General features: G+C 36.1%; 1 protein-coding gene across 1 annotated transcript in view; it reads right to left on the bottom strand.

The window, feature by feature from the left end:
- The window catches only part of LOC134541957 (adenosine deaminase 2-like), a 41,526-nt gene extending 29,261 nt beyond the window's left edge, over positions 1-12,265 (bottom strand). The window contains exons 1-2 of the mRNA XM_063385715.1: positions 12,012-12,265; positions 937-994 (exon numbers count right to left, since the gene is read on the bottom strand). Coding sequence (XP_063241785.1) covers positions 937-994; positions 12,012-12,248 — 295 coding nt within the window. The 5' untranslated portion in view covers positions 12,249-12,265. The remainder of the gene's footprint in view (positions 1-936; positions 995-12,011) is intronic.
- Positions 12,266-12,490: the final 225 nt, after the last annotated feature.

The raw sequence follows: 12,490 nt of genomic DNA, 5'->3' as shown, positions 1-12,490 counted from the left end.
AGTAAACAAAACTTAAAATAAGCAAAATATAATTGTATTACCAATGTACCAATTTTCCTAATTATAATTCACAACAAAAAAAAAATTCCGATGCTCTTTTTAGTAGCTCTGCTCCCGCGTCACGAACGAAATAGAAAAAAAAACTTTTTAATCGGGTCGTATGTTGCATCGGCAAATTTTATCACGTTAGTGTCACAGATATATAGATTACTAGCTAATGCCCGGCATGCGTTTCAATGCCACAATCAATCTTTTTTTTTGTTGCAGTTGTTTGAAGTAGGTACAAATATACAATGCATCTTTCAATCTCTCTCTAATTATCTATCTCTCTATGAATATATCTATATATCTCTCTATATCTCTAGTTACACATGCATATCTACCTCTCTCTACCTCTCCTTATCTCTCTCTCTACGCATATCTATACATATCTATATCACTCTCCTCTTCATACCTATATATCTCTACATATGCAACTCTACTTATAGAAAATAAAATATTAAAAATCTTTGTTTTTACCTCTCTATATTTTATCTATATTTTTATCTGTCACGGTGTGAAATAGTTATATAAAAACACGCGCGTATTCGAATGCAGCGCTGTGTCAAAATTTCGAAGCAATCGCTGAAGAACTTTCGGAGATTTAAGATTATGAAGGAACGAAAATTTACATTTTTATTTATATAGATGATTTGTTAAGAACAAAACAAAAAAAATCGTGACGCGCCTAACGCTGTATTGATGCAATTCCAGAACGGCGCTGTCACGTGACATCAAATACAAACACACTGACGCAAACCTTTGGCTAGTTAATTATTATTACTTGTAAAAGTTTGGACAGAGAGTTTTGCAGCATGCTGCTAGAAGTACATGCATTTTTAACATCTTGAATGCATTTATTTTACGATAACTGTACGTAGATTACAGCATATTCACCTTTGGGCATCGCTTTGATAAAAGCGAAAACTTTGGACTTTTCAATTTCTTCTTTTGCCTGGAAACAGAAAAAAGAATCGTTTAAATGGTTTTTGATAAACGATAAAAGATTAAAAAAAAAAGATTATATCAGCATTATCAGTGGAAACCAAACATCTTATTAACTGATTCACGCTTAAGTTAACATTTTCGAGAGCCTTGTTTAAATACTACTTTCAGTAGCCTTATAACACACGTCTGGATAGAATTGCCATGAGCTTAGTGGCATAAAGGCATGCGTCAAGCTCTGCAAAATTACTAAATTGTTGGAAGTACGTGGATGTGATGTACAAAAAATATATTTCAATAATAATTTTAACAGTTATAATTTACAAACATAGCACTTAACATAATTCGCTAAGAAACTACTTTTATTGATATGCTAACCTCGTTGCATGGATCGGGCATTTTCTGGTTGAACTCCCAATTTTCGTGCACAGAAGAATCAGTCAAGAAAATATTTCAGATATAGTGTTTAGAATTAAAAAGAGTTTGCAATGAACTGATGTTAAAATAAGTCAATTAATTTATTTGTATTATTAATAAATATATTTTAACGACATACTTCTTTCAGGGAATTTAGTCAAATTTCTTAGTTCCTTCAAGTGGAAAGATTTGTATTTCCTATTCACAATATAAAAGTGTGTTTAAATGTAGGTAGTTAAAGTTGAATGAGTTAACTTAAAGAAATGTTAAACTGTTCGCAGTTAAAATACTGATATTAAAGTGCTTTCTTACATAATATAAGTATTTATACCGATTTGAATGAATCAAAAAAAATTCCATTCATAATATTAAAATAATTCATAATTAAAATTGGCCTATCATCTTTTGAAGTTTCTTTTAATATGTATTAAATTATTTTTAGTTCCGTTAAGTATAAATAGAAAATGTTTTATTAAAAAAGTCTGCACTATTTACAATATAAATTACAATTTACCTAATCCTGGAATAAAATCAAAAGTAAGCTTTCTTTATCAAACATGTCTTTTTACTGTGAATATATATGTATATATTTATGCATGCATATCTTTACATACGAAAATATATATTCAAAGTTGATGTCTATAACATTGTTTCGGAAGAAAGAAAATATTATTTGTGTTCAATAGTATTCAATAGATAAAATATTTTAAAACAAGTACTTAAGTAACAAATTTCACTCACAATGCTTATGCCTTTCCAAATAAAAATAAACGTTTTAAATTGAAAAAAAGATTATATTACTAATTACTAAAAAAAAAATTTGATGAGCTGATATTCTACTTATCGAAAGTATAAACTACCGTGTCAATTTTCTTTTTTTTTTGTTGAACGTATACTTTAAAAGTATACGTGATAAAATTCTTAGGTAAAGTATTAGCGTATTATCAGCCAAATTGTAATAAATATTATTTGGCAATCGAATGAAATTTCATTGAAAAAGGATAGGTGAATTTCCAACTAATCAGTTTTTTAATCGTGGAGAGCAGTCCCTGCAGCCCCAACAGTCATTCTACGGACTCATGACACGTCAGCTGATCGCGCTGAGAATGGAACGACATACGCGGTGCGTATGCCAGTTACTACTCCGAGATCAAGGACGCGGTATAGCCTTGAACCAAAGAGATAAACTCTGGCTGTGGACGGAGCGCGCTCCAAACTCGTCCTGGCCGGGTCTAAATTATTATTCGTCTCTCAAAATCGCAAGATTAATCGATTATCGTTATAAGTAATATAATGTTTGCCAAGATATTGAGAACACTGTAAAGTTTTCTCCAAACTTAGTTCGAAATGAGTTGCGTGCTTATATGTCCGTAGAGCATGCAGTAAAATTCATACATTAAAGTTACCAATCGTAAAAAAATCATTGAAATCCCGTAATCGTAGTAAATTTTATAAAACTTTAATTATTAATCAACATAAATTACATAAATATGTCTAGTATATAACATTGGTATAACTATAAAATTAATTCGTTTTAATTGTATGCCTTCATTTGGTTTTAATTGTTTAAGAAAATATTAGTTGGGTAGAAATAATATTCATAATCTTTGTTGGCTCATAATCACCTCATCACCTGCTCCGTACTCATTTTTCTAAGTGAACGAATAGGTTATTAAGTTATTATTATTTGGGATGTGTGAACTCAGCTAATCAATATGTAGGTAATCGTTTTATGCTTAAATTTGAAATGTTTCGTCCCCGGCGATCCTAGTTCTATACCCAGAGGTTTCTCGAGTGAGGGAACATGGCGGACTTTTTCATGGACCGTTCGAGGGTTTTCTCGGGGTGCTATTGTTTCCTTCACCAATTCGTCACATCGCCGCTCCACCTGGCATCTCCCGTCAGTCTCTAACGACTCCGATGTCGACAGTTAATTAACAACTGCATCTGGAACCAAACAGGGCGGTGCGACGGTTAAACGCTGAAGCTGGACTGTCATTCCAGTGGACTCGGGTTCGAATGCCGATCCCTCCTGATAACGGATTTTCCATTATTTTCCGAAATCACCCATTCATTCCCAATTACCGTGACTTGGGCGGAGTATTTCCGACTCAAATGGCATCGCCGACGAAACATAAAATGATTTAAATTCGTAATTTATATTTTGCAAAGCAGGTAATAAAATATTATATATATAAAATATATTCCATCGTGGACCTAAGAGGCGCCCGAGGACGTCTTCTGCGGACCTTGAGGTTCGACAACATGTATGAGGAATGAACTGTCAAGACCCCCTCTTGTCATCGGGTCACGGCCTGTTTTTGAAGAGAGTGTTTTCCACGCCGATTCACTGAACGGGAACACGTTCTCGGGTCGTGATTTTCCATGTTTACTGGGAGCTTCCGATGTCCGCACATGGAACAACTGCTGACTTATTTTTTATGACGAGTGGGAAACTAGCAAGTTTGTCAGGAGCCAATCATCTCCCCCACAAATTTAGTATGTTTTTAAATGTAACCCCAAGCCCCATGTGTAATTGTAAATGCTGTTTTTTTTTTTTTTTTTTTTTTGGTGTAGGGTAAGCGCCAAGGAGACAATTCGGACAAACTAATTACATCCACGTCTTACATGGTATTCGAACCCAGAACCACCACACCGGAACCCGGTGCGCCCCTCAGAGTGGCTGTAACTCCTCGAGAATCAACCCGTACATACATGTTACGAAAAAGAAAAAACTGTACTCGCCACCTTAACCTAAACTACGAGGATGAATTTAAAAGCTACTCAGTTGTGAATCTGCTCGTCGCGAAGAAAAATCGCTAAATGAAAGCACGTCGTTGACTCGCTAAGTCCTTGCTCGCTTTGCTCCACGATAAAAAATTTTAGGATTGACCTACTTTCCTCGCTATTTGCTCGCATCTGCTGTGCTTTCGTTGACCTCGACTTGAGTTGAGAAACTTGGTAAACAGTTTAAATTATAAAATTTTAATGAAAACCGAATTAATATACCTACTAGAGTTCAATTAAAAAAAAATATATCTCTCTTGGAAAAAAATATCATTCAACAAGGTAAATTTCTAAGTTGCTATTTCTTTTGAAACATTCTGGAAACTTCTGAAACATTTAGAAAACTTAATATACAAAACATCCCATATGTTCTCAACATCCTAAAATGATCGATGAATAGTTTTCGCATATCCCATGTAGCTAAAATAATTCTAACGTTGTCTGTTCAACGCATAAAATATTTTCCTAATATATCTGGAATATTCTCGATAAGAATGACATTAGCTTAAAGCTGGCCTGAATTTTTATGAATTTTTTTGTTCTTCAACTACTTATTTTACCCCTTGCAGTAATGAATGGTCCTATAAAGTATTGTTTGGACAAAAGTATAGGATAGTATTAAGAAAGTTTGAAAAAGTTTTAAGTGTTTTGCAGTAATAGTTGGTGCTATCAAATATTGTTTTGGAAAGAGGTTTTACATAATAATTACATGTTTTACAATAAATTATGACGGATTTGATAGTGTAGGGGAGTACGGGGTAGTGTCGAACTGCTAAAAAAAATATCGCTTTGAAACAAACGATAATGTTGTTAGGATGTATATATTTTTAACGAACACTTCAAAATGTAAACTTTTAAATGCAATAGTGTGAAAAATATGGAAACTGTTTCCTGAAAAGAAAAACCCAACAAAATGTATAAAAAAAATCTTCGGCTGGTAGTCTAGTGGGTAATGGCAGTCACTGATAAACCCATAAAAATATCGTACACAAATACCGCAACAAGTTAAAATTATACAGACTTGAATAGAGTGTATAAAGCACATTGTCCTGGCACACATGAAAAATAATATATATCTAATATATAAGGTATAATGTATAACAACATCATTATAGTCGTATATATTTTCAATATGCATTTTACAAATCATAGCAATAGCTCTATACAAATACTCGTTAATTTATCCAAGTATTCTCTGCTGTTAAAAAAAATCGCATTGTCTACGGTATGCTGTTTTCAAGAACGAAAAAAAAAAAAACCGTGTAAAGTGGCTGGAGGAAATGAGAGCATTGTGAGGGCAGCGATATCAAGACCATACCAGAGTGAAGTGGGATGCGTGTTTGTCAAGGATCTTTTGACCGGTGATGTTGGCAACATGGGATGACCATAATCCACCCCGCCTACGCAGGTAAATAGAAACTGGTAGTCCATTCATCCGTCGAGGAAAGATGAACATGGGCGGTACATATTCACCACCAGATCTCTGTGCACAGACAACAGTTTCCACTCCTTTAGGGGTGAAATATTAGGCAATGGGGAGATATCTTTCAGTTCTAGTATATGTTATTATAAAACCATTTTCTGAGCATTCGGCTTAGTTATTTACAGACACATAAAAAAAAACTAATTGTATTATAATTTATTACATATTATTTTTATATTTAATATTACACCCTTTTCAACCCATTAGCGATATAACTTTTATAAACAAAATATATCAGTACATTGCACTTAATGTAACTTATTTTCTATAGAATCTTGCATACCACTTGATTAGCTTCAGAGATATCAACTTTTACTATAGAATTAATATTGCCCTATTTTCACCCCCATAGCAATCAAATTTCATAAAATTATCTGTATGTGACTATTCACGTACGTTATTCTTGACAGGTTTTTTTTTTATCTTCCATTCTGCTAGATTCGAAGATAGAAACTATTTTTCATAAACCCGAAATTTACCCTTATACCCGTCCTAGGTGTTAAATTTTGGAAAAGGTAACAGATCGTTGGAGATTTTAGTTTGTTTACTATTTATATTCAATATTTTAACTTCCACCTAATTAACATCGAATATGTTTTTTATCATAAGACCATATTAACCCCTTTTTTCACTTACTTAGGAGTGGAATTTAGTAATTATATACATATATATGTAATATGTATATATATCCTAGTTTACGTGACAAATAATTCTTTGAAACTTGCTCAGTAGATTTCTTGTAATGCAGAAGCAATTAACAGTGAGTGAGAATGGTATGGCACTTCAACTTGTAGTGGTATTGGGCTCACAAATTGACTCCATCTGTATGGTTGGTATTTCCCAACAATACAGTGGCACCACATATAATATTCTACGTTCCCTAAAATACCACCTCTCTAGTCCTAATAGTCTAGAATTGCAAACACAAACTTGTTTAAAGAGTCTCCTATTCATTTCATTTATATTTCAGCTTGATATTAGGAGATAAGTTACAGGGAGGTGACATTGTGTCGCATAATTAGTGTTAATGATGTACACCTCCTCTATGCTCCTAATAGCCTGATACTATTATATCATACGGCTTGCTCAAAAAGCATGTTTGTCTACTTTTTACAGCGAGTGAGGAGTGGGTTTGTCTCCTTTCGTTCGATATTTTCAATAAAATAAGCACTATTTATTAAATTGAGCGATAAAACGTAAACTATGTACTTACTTATTTGCATTATCATAGTTCCAACATTGCTTGTCAGTGAGTAAGTCATCTAAACTCGGTAACGAGCAAAATCATGTGTTCTAATATTGTTTGTTCATGTTGCAAATAAACTTATTATACGAAACTCGGACACGAAATTTAAAGTAGAATTTTTTTTTTAATATGCTGAGCGTAATAAATATACTGATCAATAAAATATTATCTTTTCAAGTACAAAATTTCTAGACGCGATTAACACACCTTTTGCGCCCGCCACTATAATTCGCTGCCTGACTCATAAACGTTGCTTGTCACCATCATGCACAGAGAGCAGCGTGAAACACGCAAAAATTTTAAACTATTACAAATGGCTCCGATAAAAGCGAAAAAGATTTTAAAATAATTCTAAAATCCTGCTTTGGACCTGATTTTTGACAAGGAATTTTATTAAAATACTGTCCATCTTGTTAAAGTTCACCAAAATGTTATTACTATAAAGTTTCAGCACACCTTAGAAGTTATATTTCTATTGCATTACTAAAATATTAACCTGAAACATTAAAAAAAAAAACATTACTTTAAGCATTTGTTGTATATTTGTTTTTGCTTAAATGACTGAAATCAGTCTGTAAATTGGTACTTCCTAAAACAAACCGTAACCTTATTGAGCTGATTTAACATTATCATTGTAGATTAATAATCTATAATATAAAAATGAATCGCAAAATGTGTTGGTAAGCGCATAATTCAACAACGCCTGGACCAATTTGGCCTTTTTTTTTTTTTTTTTTTTTAAATGTTCGTTGAAGTTCAAAGATGGTTTTTACGGCGAGAAAAATTCGAATAATTGCCGGAAAAACCCTAAAACCAGCCCTTTTCTTTTTCCCATACATAAGTTTTCTAACTAAAACGAGCACTCATTGTTGTTTAAACAATGTAGATATGTTCCTAACGTCAAAGAGTCAATTTGCACTTTAATATCTCTGTACAAAGTTCAATCATATCTATCAAAACAGTGTGCGTTGGAGCACAGATAAACAAAAAAAAAATAAACCGAAATCGAATAGTTCAATTTGGTCGGCTTCGCGATATTATTTCATTTGTTTTACTTTAAAATGCATCAGTTTTCAAGTCATTACATCAGTCAAACAAAACCAGCGTTACGAAAAGTATTTTATAAGTTTAAGTTTTTATTATTTCATTTCCCTATTTTAAATACGGCTTGAAGGATTTGACTCCAAGTCATATCAAATTTAAAAAAAGTTGAAACAACAACAAACTGTCAATGTCAGTGTTTTTTTTTTTTTAGGTTACCTACCCTAATGAGTTTGCTTTTGTCAACTTATACACGAAACAAATTCTTACCTACATAGTGTTTTGTGCAGTGTTTATTTACCTATGATCGCTAATTATTGCATGTGACAAAATAATCTATAATATAGATATGCCTCCTATTAGACGAATCAATTTAGGTAGAAGAACCCGAAATGCTACAAACCAAGCTAATTACCGATCTAATCATGCACTACAATGAAAATAAAAATTATTATGTTTCACATGATTAACAATAAAGAGATTACTTATTTTTTTATTTATCTTTTTATTTATATTTTTATTTAATTAAATTTCTTATTTACAACACCCTATCACCAAGTTGACGGTTCTGTTCAGGAGAATTTTTTGCCCCGACTATAAAATATGTAGGAACAAAAAAATGTCACATTACAAATCATTTTGACAGGACTTTATTGCAATTTAATTAGGCAGTACGAAGTCTGCCGGGTCAGCTAGTATATTATAATGTTACTTAAAAAGGTAAAACAAAAGTTTTTCCGGTGACGAGGTTTGAACCACGTCAAAAATTCACCCATGCGCGTTATAAGCGGAGTTTATTTACAATTTAAAAAGAGAATATGTATTATTATAATTTTAATAACAGTTTTATTTTTTATTTTAAAACTTGAGATTAATTTTTAGTCTGACTATTTTAGTCTACCACATATATTCCAGGGCAGCTTCACTATCACAGAGTTTCATTTGGCACACCAACACGTTTGGCATGTCCCCTAATATTAATTTATGAAAGTGACTAAATACAGGTTTATGTTGCCACACGTGGGTCCGCCATCTTGACGACTTTGGCACCGTGTTTACACATTTCCGTGTAACTCGACTTCCGTTCCATTTACGAAATTACTCCCACCAAATGCCGTACACCGAGAGCTGAGATGTTTACACATGGTTGTCTGTAAAGTCGGTTTGCGGACGATAGTTTAACGTGGCAACGTCCTAACAAAACATTGATGAAATGATTGCATACTTTTATGAATAAAATTAAATCATTTTTATTTTAATAATAAAAGAATAAAAACTTGAAATTATACTAGTAATCAGATTATTAAAATGCAAGAATAATTAACCTTTATTGCCGAAATTGTTGTTGTAATAAGAAATGAAAACCACATTAACTTTTCACTTCACTTTATAAACAGTCGAGTGGAAGAGAGATAGATGCGGCGCAAGCGTACAATGAGCGTAACGGGACACAGCGTAACGGAACAATGAGCGTAACGGGACACTTTTTTCGTGCGTGCAGCCGACGTTCATCGCTTTATTACACGTTGTCACGTCAAAAAAGGCACCGCTGCGCTATGAAACAGGCGTGCTGCTGGGCGGGGCTGACTACTCATGATGACGTCACGCTATCGAAGGCAGGCCTGGAGTTGGTGGGTGTTGCCCAGGGTCCCGGGTGACCGTGATCTCTCTGGCGTCCAGTTCACGCGGCGAGGCGTGGTCGCGGGTTCGAGTCCGACACACCGGCACATAGGCGGCGACCTTCAACTCCGCGGAGCCCTCATATTTTGAGGAGCCCAGCCAATGGGCCTGAGGGGAAGGAGGGTGATTATGGAATAATAAACTCTTGAAACCATGCTTTTATTTCAAGCCAACTTAGAACTCATATTTAGACGATGGTGTTGCTAAATTACCTTAGGGCTCGGTCTTATTGGCCATTTTAAAATTTTTAATTTCAAGTCATTACTATAATTTAAGTTTTTTTTTTTGTTATTTTTTTTTGTTCTGTCACACTTATTTTCGAAAAAAATATATTCGCTAAGTTTAATACATGGGATGCATGAAGTAGCGCGAGTGTTTGTAATTAATTACCATCACTTGCTTGACCTTTCACATCAATCAGCCCATATATAACTTAGTGAATATTTATCGTGTTTGAATTTCAGAAAGTCACTGCATAATGTTAATGGCGAGAAAATAATAATAAAAAAAACATATCGTGAGAGACCTAGCCTTATTAAATGTTTATATTCTAATTTCGTTTATTTTTATGAATGAATAAGTTAACTGATTAATACTTTTTTTCTTAACTGATTTTGTTTTGTTAAAACAAAACATGAATATATAATGTTATTAAATAAATACATGAAACACACGTGTCAAGTTTTTATGAACCCATATGGGTACCTACAATATCACGTGTGCGAATCGGCACTGAATATAGACTACTTGGAATCACATTTACTGCAGATTTTGTGTACGAGGCATGAGGAGGAATATATAGATATTATTATCGCCTACTAATGATGACAAAATTTTCAAAATGATATCTCTGTAACCTTTATAGCTAGGTTGTTATAATTTTTTTTATTATGTCTCTGCTTTTTTTTTTTTAATCCTAGAAAAGAGAGTATTTCTTCCCTGACCACGTCCCTGGATAAGGCCTGTTTCACACGCACCTGGCAGTCGGGTGCGCGAATGTGGGGAGGAGAAGTGTACGAGACGTGCCATACTCGGCCGACCGACGTGGCGGTCGTGGGAAGCCGACAACTTCCACTGCGAGGGGGGGGGGGGGGGGGGTGATTGTGTCGGCGAAGGCAGTGGGGCTGCGAGGAACACATTCATCTAATCGTCACGTGTAGTCTGTAGTGTGAAGTCTCTCCTTATATTCTCTTATTTTGTGTTTTATTGTGGACTTGCTGGGGTCGGACCAGGGCCGGTGCAAGGTAAATTGGAGCCCTTAGGCGAAAAACCTTAATGCCCCTCCCCTCCCCCCGGGCCAGACACACCAAAAAAAAAAAATCCTTGCCTAAAAACACATCACGTAAGCCTAAGATTTTGTCAACAATCAAAATAAGTAGGCTTGTGTTTTTTTTTTTTTTTTTTACTTATTACAAATCATAAACAGGTCACCGTGGTGGTCCAAACTGTTACAAAAATCCATTTTCATCTAGTTTCAATAATCGTTAAACATATTATATGAGCTGTTATGTGTCGTGCTGCGCCGCCCCCAGCTACTTGGCGCCCTAGGCGGTTGCCTAGTCTGTATGGACGCGCCGGCCCTGGGTTGGACGGATGTGAAAACCTACTCAGATCGTGCCAGGGCCGGCTAGGTGTGTTTCGAGGTTTCTCGACAGGCAGGTGCGGGTGTGGCGTTGCTCTGCACCGCATGTCCGAGTTCTTCCCTTGATTCTTGTAGCACGATCATGTGTTACATAATTATGACTGTTTTAATTTAATACATCGAAAGATCATGGCCAAACCAGAACTAGAATATCACACTACAAAAAAATAATAATAACAGGTCTTGAGGAAATATTTTCTTTTCTTTCGTATTACATAAATTTGCGACAGGGACGTCGGAACGTTTTCATTAGTGGGGGGCGAACAGATGTATCACACCTCAGTCATAGAGCGGGGCCCTCCTCCGGAAAAATTTGGAATTTTAAATGCAAAATTGTGCTATTCAATGAGTTTCCGAACCAAAGTATTAAATATACCATTCCAAGAATTTGATGACGTAGTATGTATACTACTCTGACAGTAGATTTATAGTACAATTTAAATAAAATACCATCTAGGAATTTGCAATAATTTTACAGTATATTGACAATCATAAATTTGTTTTTCTAATCAATGTGATCACCAATGAAACGTTTGTAACTACTGGTTGAGAAGAATACTACTAGGACCAAACATTTATTCTGGGAAAAGGAGGGGGACGGCCCCCCATGCATAACAGCACGGGGGCGACTCGCCCCTGCTGCCCCTCTTATTCCGACGTCCCTGATTTGCGATCACAACAGGATGTTCGGACGTACTAAATGAGCACAGCAAGCCTCGGTCGGCACTGACCTGGAAGAAGTGGTTGGCCGGCGGGAAGGCTCTGACGTCGCGCAGGCCGGCCTGCAGCTCGCGGCGCTTGGCGGCCATCAGCCCGTCGTTGACGGCGAGCTCCGCCGGCGACAGCACGAGGCCCGCCCCCGAGGCCAGCGCCGCCTCCCGCTCCACGAGCTGCTGCCTGGCGGCGGCGTAGTCGGCGGGGGAGGCCGCCGCCGTCGCCGCGAGCACCAGCACACACAGCAGCTTCATGTCGCGCCGGCGACTGCCCGGCTGACCTCTGTCCGCGGGGGGGGGGGGGGGGGGGCTATCGCTCTGGCGGCGGGGTAGGGGCGGGTGTCCCTCCTCCTTCTTCGCCACGGCGCGGTCTAACAGCGCTACACACTAACATGATTAGCAACGACGCCTCTTAACCTCTTACCTCGCTTCATTCCTAGCGCCTTCTCTGCGACTCTGGAGGTATCGCCTGCGTGAAGCGGCGCAAATAGGATGCC

This window comes from Bacillus rossius (assembly GCF_032445375.1).
Source record: "Bacillus rossius redtenbacheri isolate Brsri chromosome 4 unlocalized genomic scaffold, Brsri_v3 Brsri_v3_scf4_2, whole genome shotgun sequence".
Lineage (NCBI taxonomy): Eukaryota > Metazoa > Arthropoda > Insecta > Phasmatodea > Bacillidae > Bacillus > Bacillus rossius.
Note: the sequence above shows the minus strand (reverse complement) of the source record. Positions and strands in the feature narration are given on the sequence as shown.